At 38.8% G+C, this 18,683-nt stretch overlaps 1 protein-coding gene and 1 pseudogene across 1 annotated transcript; both read left to right on the forward strand.

The window, feature by feature from the left end:
- Nucleotides 1-2,096: 2,096 nt before the first annotated feature.
- Nucleotides 2,097-12,992, forward strand: LOC121436377 (killer cell lectin-like receptor subfamily B member 1F). Its single transcript, XM_041636193.1, has 6 exons — nt 2,097-2,181; nt 5,824-5,922; nt 8,852-8,926; nt 9,436-9,590; nt 9,924-10,039; nt 12,848-12,992. The coding sequence occupies exons 1-6, from the start codon at nt 2,097-2,099 to the stop codon at nt 12,990-12,992; spliced, it is 675 nt and encodes a 224-aa protein (XP_041492127.1).
- A 3,607-nt stretch (nt 12,993-16,599) lies between these two features.
- LOC121434160 lies at nt 16,600-18,375 on the forward strand (annotated as a pseudogene).
- Nucleotides 18,376-18,683: the final 308 nt, after the last annotated feature.

Genomic DNA, 18,683 nt, shown 5'->3' on the forward strand with positions numbered 1-18,683 from the left:
CTAAAAGTGCAGTCTCAGGAGGGTTTTATTTTTATCTCTATGATGATGACTGTATACCTGTACAGTAATTGGTGCTGTTTCTGATATTCTGTAACTCACAAGTGGTCAGTTTACTTCACACTCTTGTGGACAAATGATACTTATCTCTGGTTGTTTTTTCACTTAGTTCACACTTTGCGGCATAGAGGCATCTGTAAGCATCTTTACAAGAAATCTTTTCTTAGCTGAAATCTGCCATTCTTGGCAGAGCTATTGTGGATTTCTAGTAGCTACAGACAGGTTAGATCTTACAGCTGAAGTTCAGTGTCCTGACAGCATCATTTGACTCTTCTCCTCAGAGCATCAGACTTCTCTTTGCTCTAGTGATATTTCTTGTTCATTCCACAGGAATGTTTACTTAAATGTGTTCCATGAATGAACTAAACGCTGGAATGTTTATTCACACATTTCCTGTGTAAGGGCATGCTATCTTGACAAAAGAAGGAGTTTATGTGGCAGGAACATGCATCATTATCACACTTTCAGGTAATTATAATATAATAAACCCTGAGATTCTTATATAATATACATTGAAATTTCTGTCTGCTAGAGTTAATAATTTTTCTAGAAATTTTTTTATAGAATCACTCAAGATGGACAACTCTGGAGAGTCTTGTACAGTTGTTGAAATCTTAGGTTCAGTTGAAGAATAAGGCAGAACCCTGAAGCATGATCAATAAAATTCAGAGACCATTATTGGTGTTTAACCTGAAGATCCAAAAGCAAAGAGCCAGATACTGGCTCTTTCCTCAGCCTCAGTCCAAAATGGTGATCCTCCAGGAATCTCAGAATGAGACTTTAAGAACTGTCTCCTGCGATTTTATAATCCTCTCTAGGGCTGAGATTAAAACAGTGGACCACTGGGATTAAAGGCATGCACCGCCTGCTTTCTATGGCAAACTAGATTGGCTACTGGGATTAAAGGTGTGTGTTACCACTGCCTGGTCTGTAAGGCTGTCCAGAGGATCTGATTTACTCTCTGATATTCAGACAAGCTTTATTTATTAAAATACAAATAAAATGCCACTACAGAGCCCTATGCTAGGCATTGAGTAAAATGGTTGTCATCAAAGAGTGGCAACTGCAGAGTTTTCACTGAGTCTTATGTTCATTGTGAGACCCTAACATATGCTTCCCCTCGCTTTGTAATCATCAGTGGTCCTAGGAAATGAATGTGCTCTCCATGCCATGAGTGTGCACCTGACTCCTGGAACTCACAGTCTGTAGACTGCTGCCATGGTCATGTAATTGTGAGCACCTCGTACAATTCCACTCCGACCACAGAAAGTGACTTTAAGGGAATCCTCGTTTTTCTTCTTCTTTTTCACTTGTGATATGAGAACATCTGACTTGGAATTTGTGGTCCTTGCTCTAAGGCTCTAGGCCTGAAAGTCCTTGGAGGAGTTAGCACATCCCATAGACCCATGTCCTTTTCTCTCTGTAGCTCTGACAGGTGAAGTCCTTAACTGAGGCGAACATTGCTACATCTGCGTTCACCTAAGGACAAGGCTGAAAGATGTGTGCTTCCCTCCTCACTGATTTTCCTATTGTGTCCATCATGGGTTTCTCTTAATTATTAATTTTTACAAATCCACATTCACATTTTCATTTCCACATTTCACAGCTTCCTTCACAGCAGGAATGTTTCAGGAGGGTTTTATAGCTTCAATTCTTGTCAAATAGAAAAGACGACTTTCACATGTTTTTATTTTCACGACATGGCACAGAACATTTCCTGGGAGTGCAGTGGGGAGGAGTCCTCAAATTTTAATTTAATATTGATTGCTTTGTTTGCTTGTGCCGGGGAAAAGTAACTGAAGACAGATGATTGAAGGAAGAAGAACCAGAAGTTCAGAGTAGATTACGTGTTGCGTCTTCTGTTTGAAAGATAAGAACTTGGAAACCATGTGATCACAGTGGACGCCATGTTCAGTAACTGTGGAAAAAAACCCTAGCTTCAAGTGTGGGCACAGAGCAGAGTGCTCATAGAGGATTTCCTTTTGTCATTTGACCTCACAGAACTTGTCACAGTTCACAGTTTGCATCTCAAGCTTACAATGGACACATTGAGAGTCTGTGGCGATGCAAAGACCTTGAGGACCCCAAGGCACAAGCGTGTGTCAACCCCATCTCTTCCCCCAGGTAAGTACTTGGATATATTCTAGAATTAAGATTCCCATTATGTTTCAGTTTTAACAGTTTTAACAATTTTGCTTGGGATGGTGAGATGAGTCTTCAGGCAAATCACTTGCTCCAAATACCTGACATCCAGAGTTCTATTCCCAATACCTTTGGTGGAAGAGAATCATCTCCTGAAAGTTTTTCTCTGACCTCTACATCTAGTGTGGCACCCATATGCCTGCAGTCACACATAGGCACACACACACACACACACACACACCTGCAGTTACATGTACACTCATACACACACACAATTCTCTCTCTGTCACACACACACACACTAATGAACTAAAAAGTTATTTCTCTGAAGCCGTGCTATTTTTAGTATTGTTGATTAGTGTAGGACAGCTTGCCTATAGACAACTACAACATCGGGAAGAAAAAGCATACACACTGCCATTTTGTATGACTAGCCTTCATGAAACGTGAGCAGGGCTTCTCCTATTCAGTGTTAGTCACAAGACCCCGAAGAAATAATATTTTTCATATATGAACAGAAAAATGTTTTTTGAGACACTGCAGACTGGTCCATTCTAGTACAGAACAAACACTTGAACTCAGTCCTACTGCACTTGCACCCCTGGCAGTCAGCACTGGGTAAACCAGCCCTCTCCTCTCCTAGAGAATTCAGTAATTGGAGTGAAAAAATGTGGAAGACTGGGGTAATGCTCAGAGGATAACATGGCAGAGGGAGGTAGAAACTGAGGTAGAAAATGTGTCAAATTTTCATGAGAAATTATTGCATTCTATGATCTAATTGACCTTACTAATATCAACAACATTGCAACATTTTCAATTTGACATTATTTCTACATGTTGGAAGCTATGTGATTATCAACATTTTAAGATTTTGGATTAGGAACTATTAAATTATAAAAGTTAAGGTCAAAACAAAAACAAAAAAACAATAAAAAAGAAAAGTGTGTTTATAGGGTTATATACTGTGAACAATCATTGATGATACTGGTCATTCAAAAATTTAATCTATTGCTTTGGACAAACCTCTCATAGTCATTATGTAATAGGATGATGCCATGAAGGAAAACATTGCATTGACAGGCTTTGAACTCTGCCACAAGGAATCAATAGAACTATCATGTTACTGTTCTTCCTAAAATTTTAATCACTTTTCTGTGTAGTAATTAAAGTCTGTCAGTTATTTCAATGTTATGTAAAAATTAATGACAATGTTTAAAATGTAATGTATAGTATGGCATAATCTGTGTGAGATACAACTGCCCATTCCTCTAATTATATTATTGGATACAATGTATCTCTCCTGATGTGAGGTGCTGTGTCCTGAGTATACAAACTTGCTTTTCACTCCCTTTATCTCTCCTTCTGTCCCTCCTTCCCATTCTCCCTTCCCTCCTTCTTCTTTCCCTCTTTAACTTTTTCCCTCATTCCTTCCTTTGCTTTTTGCTCTCCTATTTCCTTCTCTTATTTCTTAAAGGTAGTTCACATGTATTTAGGAAAAATTTTCTTTACTTATACACCCAAACTTCAAATGCCAAATCATTTGGTGATTTAAAGCAAGCAAATAATTTAAAAAAAAGTTAAGGTCAGGGAAACAGAATCATCAAATCTGCTTCTTTGTCATCTTCACATCAGGGTCAGGGGAAAGTGGAGGCTTTGAAACTGCTGGAAGGATTCTTTTTGCTGGTACGATTGAAAGAAACACGCTTTTATTTTCCTGTGTTTAAGTCTAGCAAAATGATGGGGAAGGCCTTGTTTAAATGGATATGAGAAAATGAAGGTTGAGAAAGACAATGAGATTTCCTCAACACTACCCTCCATGATTCCAAACCAAGAGACCAGAAAATTTGTTCACCCTCATTATGATTACCCTAGAAAGCATTAGCTTGGACATGAACCCAAAGGACAAAAGCAGTAGAATAAAGCCAGAGCAAAGCCCGTGAAGGGAAAACACTGACTCTGTAGTGAAGGAAATGAAACAGCCTTGACCAATTAGCTAAACAGCTCAAAATTGCAGGTAATTCACAGCATGGTGATTAGATCTCCCAGTGAACCAACAAACAAATACAGAAAGAGGGACATGGACTGTGACCTGCTTTGTAGCCAAATGATCAAAAGTTTGCTTTGATAGTAGGGTGGCTAAAAAGGTGCACAGAGATCATGCATTCACTCAGAAATGAGCCCCTACTATGTGTCAAGCACTGATCTGGATGATGATGATCATCTTAGAACCTGTAGGTAATCTGGAGATTATCTAAAGCACACAGGGATAAGCACACAGGTCCTGTGCAAATAACACATTTTATAGAAGAGATTTGATCTCATATGCAGAGGTTTTATAAGCAAGCTTCTGTGGACAGTGAGCAATGCTGTGTGGTCAAAGGTGACACAAGATTGTCACGGAAGGAAACACACAGGCATTGAGCCTGAGGAATGAGATCCTGTGCTATCATTTCTGCCTTGTAGGACATGTTGTGTTATGGGACAAGGTTCCTAGAGATACTCAAAATATGAGGAGACTAATGTATTTAAAATAGCCTAGAATTTCTCCTGAACACTAGTTTAGCATAGAGTGACAGTCCATTAAATAAGCCTAACGAGTCATGTTTCTTGTTTCGTATTTGTGTATTATTTCATATTTCTGCCTTTTCTCACTCTTTCTACTCTTGAAATCCAATTTTTGTAAAATAGAGAAAAATTCATGCAGTCATTATTTTGATGATTTTTACAAAGTCTAGTATTAAGAACACTCATGTTTTAAATTTTCATTATATAACATTAAATAATGCAGTACAACATAATATTGGATGTAAACATAATTTTCTTTGGGACACCAACTCACAAAAAATGACTTGGAGACTTCTTGTTATTTTGAAATATTGTCCTATAGCTTATGCTTGTTCCTAACCAGCTCTTATAACTTACATTAACCCATTTATATTGACCTATGTTTTTGCCTCATGGCTTTTTACCTCTCTCATCTTACATCTTCTGTTTCCTCTCTGTCTGACTGGCGACCCTGCTCTTATTCTTCGCCAAGTCCACTCTGTACCCAGAAGTCCCACCTAACCCTTTCTTGACTAGCTAGTGGCCATTCAGCTCTTTATTAAACCTATCGTAAGGCACCTTGGGCAGAGACATATTTTTACAGTGTACACAAATATTCCATAATTTTCTTTTAGGGCTTGGCTCCAGCATCATCTCAGAGGAAGGCCTGCCATGATCACTCTGCTTGATGTGATGCCATCTCTAAAGGCAAAATCTTAATTTCCATTTAAGTGTTTCCTTGTTGGCATCCAGCATGCTATGTTCTCTGAGGCAGGTGTTAATATCTCACTGACTCCGCACCTACAGTCAGAAACCCTACAAAGAAAAGGACTCTCTCTCTCTCTTTCTGTGTGTGCAGTGCATGCACACACACGTGTTTGTGTGTGTGTGTGTTTGTGTGTTTGTAAAACAGTACACATAGAGTGTCGCACTAACTAAAGTTTTAGTCAATCTACTAGGAATGCAGAAAAGAGTCTTTGAAGTTAAGGGGTCTTATGTAGTTGAAAAATCACCTTTGATTTTTATCTCATGTATCTTTCCTCGAGTGCATTTAACAAGTGTTTATGTTACACTTCTTAGATACATATCAGTACCAACACTGGCATCCGTTGGCTCTGAAACTTGGCTGTGCTGGGCTGATCGTTCTTTTCTTGAGCCTGATTGGACTCAGTGTCTTAGGTAAGTGAAGTAAGAGCCTTAGCTTCAGAATTTTCCCTAATAAACTTATAAGTCCTCTTCATAGCATTTCACCTCTTTGAGACTAGCGGGGAGGTCAATGACACTGAATGCTACAGGACAACATTCCTTGTCCACTATAGAAACTTCACATTGTTCCTGTGCTTCTCAATTTTCCTGAGAAACATGGGGTGTGTCATATGTGTATCTAGAACTGCAGAAGAATATGTCACAAGTGTGACAAAAATGTGAAAAAAATCAAGGAAACCAAAAAGTCCCCATATTTAGCTTATTACATACCTCCACCTTCTCTTGCGATGGGAGTGATTGAAGAAGTGCAAACTCAGGTGTGACTGTGAGCACCCACAAATTGACCTGTCCATCAGACCATATGCAACCTTAGAGCTGCCATGTATTCTGTGCTTTTCTGGTTCATATAGCCCATCTCCATGCTTGTCTCAATCCAGTTTGATGATATTTTTTCTCAGTCCATATGCTCAGATTTTTTGCAATAACTTGATTTTCTGAAGTGAGAAATATTGTTTTATCTGCAGCATAGTGGCTGTTCCTTAAACTACCAATGCCTCAGCTCCTGACTACACCTTTGCAAACACCACCTCGCTTTTGAGACTGTGACCCGGGGGAGGTTTCATGTCCCACTGCCCATCCTTGCCACAACCTTAACCACTTCCATGTAGGGAGGCAAATGTTATTTCTGACTAAGACTCTATCTTTTTATTTTACCAGTGAAGATTTTGGAGTCAGATGCTGGCATGAGACCTGCCAGCTCAGAGAGGCAGAGAAAGCAACTGGCTCATCTTCCTTCTCTGCTGTTTGCTGTGGAAAATTTCTGTATACTATGTGAACATTTGTCACCATGATTAGTTTAATAAAGAGCTGAATGGCCAAAGCTAGGCAGGAAGAGGTTAGGTGGGACTTCTAGGGGGCAGAGAGGTCTCAGGGAAGAAAAAAAGTCAAAGTCACCAGCCAGATGAGGAGGAAGCAGGATGGACAGTACAGAGTAAAGGTTACCGAGCCTCATTAAAAAATGAAGATTAAAAAATATTCAGGAATCTCTTTCTGAAGGGAAAAAGGGTGTATTTTATATGAAATGATGGGATAAAAGGGTAGATTGTTGTGTCTACTTTTGAATAACCACTAGTCTCAAATATTTTACATTAGTCTGGATTCTTGTTTGTTGATACAAAGCCAAGCTTATTTTAGTTATACTGTATATATTTTCTACTCTTGTTTAAGGTATTATATCTATACATTTCATTTAAAAATATAATGTAAAGTATTAGTTCTTGAAAGCTATTTATGATAATAAAAAGACATGTTATTAGTCATATATAAAAACCAAACTTATAGTCAAGTTAGGTATAGTTTCAAGATCATACAGAGATATTTTAGATAGATAAGTGATCTTCAAACTCTTCAAAGATCTATTAGAATATGCATTTAAAATGTTTTAATAGCATAAGGCTTTTCATGACAGTGAGACACACCTACTCCTGGCAACACTAATTTACTTCAAAAGGGGATGATGGACATAGAAGAACCTTCATATGAAGTTTGCTTTTTTGTGGCCAAAGCTAGCCATTTGGGCAAGAAATTGTCATTGCCCTGACTTATGACATTATGCTGCCCAAATTGGACAAGCAGGACACAAAAGAAAGCAACTGACGAATGTCAGTCCTTCAAAAATTCTTGCTTCAGAGAAAAGTCTGTCAAATATTCTAGGCCTGTAGGCCAAAGATGGATACCCAATGTTATAGAAGAACCTTGGGTTTCTGTCTAGGCTGGCAGCTGTTTCTGTCATTTCAGTAGGTTTGGTAATTGCTTGGTCTGTACATCTTGTTTCTTCAGGTAATACTATATCCTTCTTGGGTGTCTGACAGAGTTGAAGAGTAGACAGTTATAGTTACAGTTTTCTTTTTTACCAAATTCAAAGAAGACACTAACAAAAGAGGTATAAAATGTATAAGGTTGAGAGCCATAAAAGCTTAAATTGTTTATCAAAAAAATGTTTTGAGGTCCAAAAAGATAGTTTTCAGATGGTCATACAAGTTATGATAGAAAATGGTTTAGGTATAAAACTTTAAATTCATCAAGATAAGATGCATTTATCAAGATAAGGTAGGGCATTTTCTTCAAATGAACATTGTGTATGCAGTTCTTACCTGATCATTGTTCTTATTATTTATAGTTTTAGTATGTTAGAATTCAGGTCTTTCCCTTTTATTTAGACAAAAGGGTTAAATGTTGTGGAATATTCCTTTACATGGTGTGAAGATGTGTCACTGTGACATATTGAGTGGTTTAATAAAAAGCTGAATTGCCAATAGCTAGGCAGGAAGAGGTTAGGTGGGAATTCTAGGGACACAAGGTCTTGGGGATGAAGAAAGATAGAGTCACAAGACAGACACAGAGAAAACAAGATGAACATCACAGAGTAAAGGTAATTGGCCATGTTAAAAAACAATATCAGATTTTAAAATGTGGGCTAATTTAAGTTATAAGAACTAGATAGGAACAAACCTAAGCTAAGGAAGAGCTTTCATAATTAATAATAAGTCTTCATTTCATTATTCGTGTGCTGGTGGCCCATCGAAAAAGCCTGCTACAGCTATTGTCCCAGCAATAGTTTCTCCTACACCAACTGAAACAAAATCTTCTCCACTATGATGTGGTCCTTCCCTTCTACTTCCTGTGCCCCCCCTCCTCAGCTCCTGACTTTCCCTAACTTTCTGTGGTTATTTCTAGTCAACTGGTTATTTGGTCCACCTCGTGACCTACAGTTGATTTTATTTAAACAATTCAATCTTTGTGTTCACAGTATGATCAAATATCCTGCGACAGAGAAACAGAATACACATTCCACCATTTGTTTCAGTATTTAATTCTTTCTATGTGTTTTCTTATTTAATAGTGCGATTCTTAGTGCAAAAATCACCAACAGAAAAATACAGTGTGACTGTTCAAGAGAACAGGACTGAATCAACAGGTAATTGCGTGGCTTGAATTTCCCGAGAATAAGAGGTGATTTTTGATATATACTGTGAGTTACTTCAGTCAAAGTTCACAATAGCCCTCCATGAATCATTATATCACTATGTTTGTTTTTCTGAGAAAACAACTATAAAATGTTAGGAACTCATGAAGAGTTGTACAGTTTATAATTATTGATGCTGGGAACTGCATAGAAGCTCTGTGACCTTGATATCTCTCATCTTAGTCCCTTGACCATGCTGCTGATACACATGATCCTTAAAAGGCAGACATCAAGTTAAAAGTGAAATATTTGATTATTTTAAGGAACATGCTGTACAGTTTACTTTGAAGTTAATTAATAAAAACAAAATATAAAATGAATCTTTTGTCATTAATTATGATTCCTTGCCATATGAGAGCATTTATCTTGTTCCAGTATGAGCTAATGAAGCAACTACTGTGTGAAGCTGTCATGTATCAGGAACAGGACCGGAATAGAACATGTCTTGTTTTTCACTCTAGGAAGATCAGTCATACTAAAGTGTCCGAGAGATTGGCATCCATACCGGGATAAATGCTTACATCTTTCTCAAACTTCTGGACCTTGGTCTGAAGGTCTAACTTATTGCTCTGTGAAAGAAGCCACTTTACTGCTCATTGAAAATGAAGAAGAATTGGTAAATTGCTCAGTAGAACATATAACACTTCTATTAAGCTATGTTGATACCTCTGGACTTTAAACAACTATGCTAAGGAAGTGGAGACTTAGATTTTAAATATCTTGTAATCTGAGAGACTAATTGGATTTATGATTTAATAACTGAATATAGTGTGATGAGTCTATTAAAAGTATAAATATATAGAGATGAATTTCACAAAGAAGAGAAAATTTACTGCTGGGCAGTTAGGATAGACTTGAAATAGAAGTAACAGTTTTAGAAGGTTGGCAGAAAAAAGTAAGTCACAAGTTAACATTGTGGATTAAGTCTTTCTTTCTGTTTTGATTATAGAGATTCATTCATGATTTCTCAAAGAGAAAAAGACAGCAGTTTTTTATTGGACTAAACTATGTACCACTGGAGAAAGCCTGGAAGTGGATAAATGGCTCCATATTAAATCCTGATTTGTAAGTATTAAAAGGGCTGATCTGAATATTCAATTTACATCCATGTCACTGAAAATTTAATTTTGTAATTTTAATTAAGTATATAAGTATTTGAGAGGGTAAGAATAGGCTGAAAAGACAGTTCCAAGGTTGGTTGTACTTTTTCATGTTTAAGTAGACATCAACCATTTATAAGAGAGTGTGTGTATGCGTGTGTATGTGTGAGAGAGTGTGTGTATATGTTTGTATTTATTTTCAAAGGAATTTTAAAGGATAAGGAATAGATTAACTTCTTAGGGTTGGAGATAAAAGAGATAAAAAATATTTTAAAATTTCTATCTGGATTACATAGGTTTTTCTTGCTTTTCCCACTTTTCTACTTCCTACATTTACACATAATTTAAATTTTTTCTTTTATTTGTTTTATTTTATATGTGGGTGTCTGAGTGTATGTATGTGTACTATGTGCATGCAGAAGCCTACAGAAGTCAGATTCCCTGGAACTGGAGTTACAGATGGTTGTGAGCGGCCATATGGGTACTAGAATTTGAACCTGGATCCTCTGCAAGAGCATTGGTCATCTCTCTAGGCCCCTACACAATAATTGTTAAGCAAGACTTTAGAACTGTGGCAACAAAGTTGCAGCATAGCATATCATGAACTTACTTTCTCTAGGCAGAATCAGTATAAACATTGCTGTTTAAAAACATTCTCATACGTAGTAGGGGTTCATTTGTGTGTGTATGTATGTCTCTTCCTGTGTATTTCTTAATATGATATAATGCAAAATGCTTACTTAATTTTGATTCACAGTAAATATATGATTATAAGTGGAGATAGCTATGTAAGGCAAAGGATTTTTAGCTCAGTTACTGTGTGATTTTACTCTTTGGATAAAAGGATACTCTGATTAGACATCAGTCACCAGGTACATTTGGAAGCCATCATGCTACAATGGAAAGTGTCCATCAAACCGGCTTTTGTTTTAACTGGACTGAAAAATGGCTCTGGGTAAAATCTCTAGCTTTGTAAACTTCCCAGTTCAGTCCACAGAACCCATATAAAAAGCCAGATTAAGAGATACACATCTGTATCCCAGTACTCCTGCAGAGAGATGGGAGGTGCAGACAGAGGAATCATTCAGATGCTCCTTGACCAGTAAGCCTGGAGTACACAGCTGTTGTATAGAGGCTGCTTGTTAATTTCCTGGCCTCTCGGACCCCTGAAATAACCACACAGAAACTGTATTAATTAAATCAGAGCTTGGTCCATTAGCAATAGCTTCTTATTGGCTAACTCTTACACCTTAATTTAACCAATTTCTATTAATCTGTGTATTGCCAGGTGGCTGTAGTTTACCAGCAAAATTTTGGTATGTCTGTCTCTGGCGGCAGCTCCATGGCTTCTCCCCAACTCCGTTTTCTTTCTCCCAGCATTCAGTTTCGTTTTCCCCACTGACCTCTGTTCTGCTCTGCTATAGGTCCAAAGCCGTTCTTTATCAACCAGTGGTATTCACAGCATACAGAGGTGAATCCCACATCACACAGCACAGTGGCAGAAACAAGATAGAAAGGGAGGCTCCTCCCAAAATTTTCCTCTGACTTTTACACAAGCTCTGACCCTTCCTTGGTCCCTTCCTTTTCCCCACTCTCTCTCTCACATACACAAAGTAAATATTTATTTTAACTCCCAGAGCCCTGGTCTTCTGATAAAGAAACTTGGGGAAACAGAGGCAAAAAGTAAAAATTTTGCAAACAAGATTATTTTGGGAATTAAGTGATATTATGTTAGATCCCTCACCAGAAGTCTGGCTGGCGAATCCCCGGGAATCCATCAAAGACTTTTTGAAAATAATTCATTGATTTGAACAGATTGGCCTTAAGAAAAGGCTCTCGAGGACTGAAGAAAGGAGCTAACGGATGAAAAAAAAATAGGGACATTTGCAGAAGCCCAGCAGACGAAAGCTCATAGTTTGATTAGCATGCTGGCCGCGAGGGTGACATCAAATTTGCTGCTTAGGGACAAGGGACTCCAAGAAGAAATGATGAGAGGCAAAGGTCAGCTGTGAGGGAACCCTGCCTACTTCCTGATAGGTGACATCCTCCATTCAAGACAGGCTACTCTTGAACTCACCCCTTCCTTTAATCACCCCAGAAGATGCCTGTGTCTGTGCGTGACTTCTGGTCATTCCCACCTCCAGTGATCCCAGGAACCCTGAGTGTGGGACTAGTGTTATGATAATGCAAAGACCCACCAGTTCTGGGTTGAGACAGGTTGAGACAGGTTGGAACTCCATTTCCGCATAAGCTGAAGTTCTTTACTTCTCTGCATCCAATTTGGTAGACCCACTATGTTCACTCTGTGTGTCGAATACATTTACAGAGCACCCACTCTGTGTAAATGTTGTCATGCATCCATGCATACCTCAGTGACTTCTCCAAACAGCAACTGTACCCTAAATTATACACTAAATATTTGAGAAATCCGTAACTCACTAAAATGAAGATGCTTCTCACATGGTCACATGCATGTTAGTAGTAGAACAAGGAGTTTTCAGCCCCCAATTCCCAAACCTCCTTTTTCTACATTATTATGAAGGTTCTTGCTGTTAGAGTTCTTCTCCTGTGAGGGCAAAACTGAAAATTATAGCATTTCTATCAGCTGTATTTATAATGTTTACATGTGTTTCTAATGTTTGTTACTGTGTTTACTGTGCTTAAACACTATGAAATCTACAGCATCCTTAAAAGTCCAGAGAAAATCAATGGCTGATGTGGATAATTGTAAGAAAACTCTAAACACTAGTAGCAGCTATTCTTTGCTCTTTAGATTAAGAATCATGGGCACTGAAGAAGAAAACAGCTGTGCAGTCATCTCACAGACAGAAGTGTTTTCTGACTTCTGTTCTTCAGACAACCGCTGGATCTGCCAAAAGAAACTGAACCATGACTGTAATCCTTGTCCTGACTCCTGATTGTGAATGGTATCTTGATTCCTTTGCCTTCCATATGAGATTGCTGCACTGAACTGTCAAGGCTGTCGTTCCTCGGCCCTCCCAGTGCAGTTAGTGACACAAAACATGGACTCCAAACCACTGTGACTCCTACAGGTGCTCACTCCCATGTCTTTATTCTGTAACCAATGTTTTTATTTTATAAATGTAAATGCACACTGGTACAGATGTGCCATTCTGAGAGAGGTGTTCTGTAGAAGAAAGTCCAGGACAGCAGAGGGCGCTGGAGGACTTGTGTGGCCCTTGCTGATCTCTGTCCACGAGGTCATCTTGCAGACAGCTGCAGAAAATTGTTTGCAAAATCCTGACTCTACACTCTATTCCAAGCTATCTTACAACCTTGATTAAATGTTTGACCTTGACACCAGAGCCTCATAGTTAAGGATCTAGGGAAGGGAAGAGTTTGGTTTGATTGACACATCCAAATTAACCAAGTCAATAATTAACTAATGTTGTGATAATGAGAGTGATTCTAGGTAAAATGAGCTCTGTCCATGTGATGTCTCCCACGCTGTGGTGTTATTGTACCAGTAGACTCTGGGTAGATGCTGGTGCATTGACTCTGGGCTTGTCAGTCTCCAGAGCTGTGAGACAAGAGGGTCTCTTACCCTCCAATTTCTTGTTAAGGCAGCAAAAAATGGACTAATACAGGGACTTGTCTCTTCCCACTATTTCAAAAGCCTTCCCATTTTAATTTTCTCATCACTTCTTTCTTCTGCACCTCTCTATAGCTTATGACATACTGTAGAAAGTATGCAGCTAAATATTTGGTTATTTTAGTATAAAATAAATGACATCTTTTCAATCTTCTTTTAGAGAAATTAAAATAAATATTTATTCTGATAAATATTCTGGATGTCTGCTTTTATTTCTTACTCTCATTGGTTTTGGCTTTTTGAGACAAGGTGTCTCTGTGGAAAGCTCTGGTGTCATGGAACTCACTTTAGAGACCAAGCTGGCTTCAGACCCACAGAAATCCACTTGTTTCTGCCTCTCGAGTGTTACTAAAGGCGTGTGCCACTACTCTCTGACTCAGATATCTACTATTCTAAAAAAAAAAAGTATTGCCATATTTTCCAATGTAATAGTTTGGTATTCAAGCCTGCCCTCTGCCAATTACCAAACAAGAGAAGAGATGAATATGTTGAGGATATGAACTAAAGGAAAACTGCCCACCTTGGTGGGAATAAAAATTAACATGGTTGTTATGGAAAACAGCATGGAATTCCTCTCCTAAAAAATTAAAATGCATCCATTGCAACACAGAATAATCTCACTCTCCATATATACTGCTTAAAAATTCTGAAATGTTCTAGAAATCAATTTTTAAAGTTGACGGATGGGGGAGGTTTACAATTTTCCAAACTTTTACACTAAAGTAGTGTCTGTCTTTGATCTTGAGGTATGTTTCTTGCACCAATAAATAGATAGGTCTTATCTTTTAATCTAATCTGTCAGTCTTTTTTATTTGATTGGGGAATTAAAAGTTGTGTATTAGTTACTTTCATTTAGCAATATTGTTTTCTCCCCATTCATTTCTTAACCATTTTCAAACAGTGACCTCATGGATGTGTTTATCTTCATCTTCAGGCTAAAGAATTCCATTATATCTCTTCTGTGGAGCTTTGTTTGTTGTCAAGAATTTCTTAAGATTTTTTTCATTTTACTTATATTCATCAGAAACAATTTCAGTAGTAATGCATTAATACTTAGCTATTTGAGGCTTAAGGAATGTTTTAAATAACATTAATTAAACAGGGTGCTTGTTTTTGTTAAAAAGAGCGTTCAGGAAGTGCATTCATATCTATAGTGTAAACACCCCAGTAATAGCTTTTCTTGTCTAGTTTCGCCAATGTTTCCTAACCATGGGGGAGGGGAGACTAGTATGTGGTGTCAGCAAATATGAATAGATAAGGGTGTGAAGAAGAATAAGACTCATGTGGGTAACTTTTTTGGAGACATATTACAGAATTGTGACAGTTCATGTTGAATTTTTTCTGATAGCCTTCTTTTTTCCTTCACCCATTGGATATTTTAAATGATTGTTTGGAAACCCAACTCTAGGTGATAAAGCCATGGCTCAGTGGTTCAGAGCACTTGTCACTGTAGAGGAGGACATCAGCTCTGTATTAGTCAGAGTTCTCTAGAACAGCAGAATTTATAGTATGATTCCCTCTTCTATATATGTAGAAAGGGGATATATTAGAATGACTTACAGGCTATGGTCCAACAAATCCAACAATGCCTGGCTATGAATGAAAAGTCCAAAAATCCAGTGTTGGCAGTCCACAAGGCTGGATGTCTCAGCTGGTATTTGGTGGACACTGGAATAGTGAAGAAGTAGACTTTAATGCCAGTGAATAAATGGAACCACTAACAAGACTAGAGCAAGCAGGCTAAGAGCAAAAGCTTCCTTCTTTCATGTCCTTGTCTAGGGATGTGGGATTCTTCTCTGTGTGCTGTGAATACCATTAGTTAATAAAGAAGCTGCTTTGGGCCCATTGTAGCAAATTCCAAGAAACAGGTGGAAGGAGTAGGTGAAATCAAAGAGAAGCCATGTAGCCACAGGAGACGGAGGCTGGACACCGGAAACCAGATAACTGACGCTGGAAGCCAGACACCAGATGGAACTTTACTCACAGGCCACAACCATGTGACAATACACAGATTAATAGAAATGGGTTAAATTAAGATATAAGAGCTAGCAAGTAAGAAACATGAGCTAATAGGCCAAGCAGTGTTGTAATAATACAGTTTTTAATGTGATTATTTTGAGTCTGGGTGTCTGGAAACAATCACACAGCTTCTGCCTATGGGCTTCCAGCAGAAGGTGTGGCCCAGATTAACATCCAAATTAAAGGCACATGTCTTCCTGATTCAACAGTCCTGTTTAGAAGTGGATTTGCCCATTTCAAACCAAGCAAAAATCTCTCATAGGTGTGCCCTCCATTTCTGGTTTGTAGTTCATTTCAGATGTACTCAAGTTGACAATGAAGAATAACCATCACACGTTACATTCCCAGAACCCATGATGGCAACCCAAACACTTGTAACTCCACAGGACTTGATACCCTCTTCTGGATTCCTTGAGATCGTAATGCATGTGGTCTACATGTAAACAAATGTAAATCTTTAAGAAAAATTAAATCCAATTCTGCCCTCTATGGAACTACCTATGATTATTTCAGACTGGAGGAAATTCTGTTTGCAGTGTAGTCTCACTGAATGTCCAAATTTGGATACATACTTAGCATTAAGTATATTCTGAATCTTGTTTTATTTCTATTTTCTTATTACACTAAATGAAATGTGGTTCTTTAGGGTCAAATGTTGCATGTATTTAAACATTTCACACTACTTAACACTTACTTAGCATATAGTCAATTTGTTTGGTTGAGTTATATAATTTTCTAATTAGAATCCTTGGTAGTTAGCAGACAAAAATAACCCAGATTAATAACAAGAATGCAGCTCTGTTGAGTTGCCATTGCCCCTGCCGCACCTCAGCAGCCAGCCTAACTTTGTAACTTTGCTGTCGGGGATCTCCAGTGCAGCGTCCGCTCTCAGCATGATGGACTTGGAGTTGCCACCGTCAGGACTACAGTTCCAGCAGGATGTGAATTTGATTGACATCCTTTGGAGGCAAGACATAGATCTCTGGGTAAGCTGAGAAGTGTTTGACTTCAGTCAGTGACAAAAGGACTATGAGCTGGAAAAACAGAAAAAAAAAACGTGAAAAGGACAGGAGCAACTCCAAAAGGAATAGGAGAAGGCCGTTTTCACTTAGCTACAACTGGGTGAATAGACAGGAGAATTCCTTCCAATTCAGCCAGCCCAACACATCCCAACAAACAGTAGTGGATCCGCCAGCTATTCCCACGTTTCCAAACCAGATACCCTGTACTTTGAAGACTGCATGCACCTTTTGGCAGAGATTCCCATTTGTAGGTAACCATGAATCACTCCCCCTGGAGATCCCCAGCCACGTGGAAAGCCCAGTCTTCAGCAGTCTGGATCAGGCTCAGTCACTCGACAGCTCTCTGGAGACAATCATGACTGATCTAGACAGCACGCAGCAGGACATGAAGCAAGTTTGGCAGGAGCTTCTTTCCACTCCCGAGTTACAGTGTCTTAATACTGAAAACAAACTGTTGGTTGAGACTTCCACTGTTCCCAGCCCAGGAACCAACCTGGCAGAAATTGACAACAATTGCTGTTTCTATTCCTCCATCTCCCCGCTGGAGAAAGAAGTGGGCAGATGCAGTCCCTATTTCCTTCACAGTTTTGAAGATTCTTTCGGCAGCATCCTCTCCACAGAAGATGCCAGCCAGCTCAATTCCTTAGATTCAAATCCCACATTAAACACAGATTTGGGTGGTGAGTTTTATTCTTCTGCTTTTGAAGCAGAGGCCAGTGGCAGTAGCAGCGTGCCTTTCTCTGTCCCTGTCAGTCAATCACTCTCTGAACTTCTTCTGGCGGGCCTATTGATGACTGTGATCTGTCATTCTATAAAGCTTTCAGCCAGAAACATTCTGAGAGCACAGCAGAATTCAATGACTTGGACTCTGGCATCTACCTGAACACCGTCCTAGCCGAGCATCCCCAGAGCACTCTGTGGAGTCGTCCATTTACAGATACTTACTGCCTGGGCTCAGGGACTCTGAAATGGAAGAGCTAGATAGTGCCCCTGGAGGTGTCAAACATAATGGTTCTAAGACACAGCCAACACATTCTTCTAGGGGATCCGGTACAGCCTCTGTCACCAGCTCAAGGGCACCGTGTTCCTGTGCATGATCCGCATTGTGAAAATACAACAGCAAAAAAAAAAAAAAAAAAAAACGCCTGAGAGTCCTGGTCATCAAAAAGTCCCACAAAAGACAAACATTCAAACCAATTGGAGGCTCATCTCACGAGAGATGAGCTTATGGCAAAAGCCCTCCATATCCCATTCCCTGTTGAAAAAATGATTAACCTCCCTGTTGATGACTCCAAGGAGCAATTCAATGAAGCTCAGCTTGCATTGATCTGAGATATACGCAGGTGAGGTAAGAATAAAGTCGCCGCTCAGAACTGCAGAAAAAGGAAACTGGAGAACATAGAACTGGAGCAAGACCTAGGCCACCTAAAAGATGAGCGAGAAAAGCTACTCAGAGAAAAGGGAGAAAACGACAGAAACCTCCATCTCCTCAAGAGGCAGCTCAGCACCTTGTATCTCGAAGTCTTCAGCATGTTACCTGATAAGGCTGGAAACCCTTACTCTCCTAGTGAGTACTCCCTGCAGACCAGAGACGGCAATGTGTCCCTGGTTCCCAAAAGCAAGAAACCAGATACTTAAAAAAACTAGGTTAGAGAAGATGTAGCCTTTTGTTCTGAGCTAGTGTTTGTTTTGTACTGATAGAACTTCCTACTGTAATGTGGAATGCAGAAACAGTTTATAAGTAACTATGCAGAATTCTAGCCATGGCTAGTGTAGAAATAATAGGAAACTTTATGAAGCATTAAAGTCTCGATGTTGAATCAGTTTCATTATAACTCTGGAGTTAATTTCTTGGAGCTCCATTTGGGTTAGTTTCTGTGTAAGTATAAATACTACAAAACTTATTTATACTGTTCCTATTTGTTATACTCATAAATTTATACGACATCTGGCTA

The sequence above is a fragment of the Microtus oregoni genome, unplaced genomic scaffold (genome assembly GCF_018167655.1).
Source record: "Microtus oregoni isolate MIOR12 unplaced genomic scaffold, Mior012 000002F_ref0000024, whole genome shotgun sequence".
NCBI classification, from domain to species: domain Eukaryota; kingdom Metazoa; phylum Chordata; class Mammalia; order Rodentia; family Cricetidae; genus Microtus; species Microtus oregoni.

What these genes read in the sequence shown, in the direction of transcription:
- LOC121436377 (XM_041636193.1), top strand. Translation starts at nt 2,097, where the DNA reads ATGGACACATTGAGAGTCTGTGGCGATGCAAAGACCTTGAGGACCCCA. An exon ending in GAACAGGACTGAATCAACAG is followed by an intron (nt 8,927 to 9,435) that starts GTAATTGCGTGG and finishes TTTTCACTCTAG; the next exon opens with GAAGATCAGTCATACTAAAG. An exon ending in TCCATATTAAATCCTGATTT is followed by an intron (nt 10,040 to 12,847) that starts GTAAGTATTAAA and finishes TTTGCTCTTTAG; the next exon opens with ATTAAGAATCATGGGCACTG.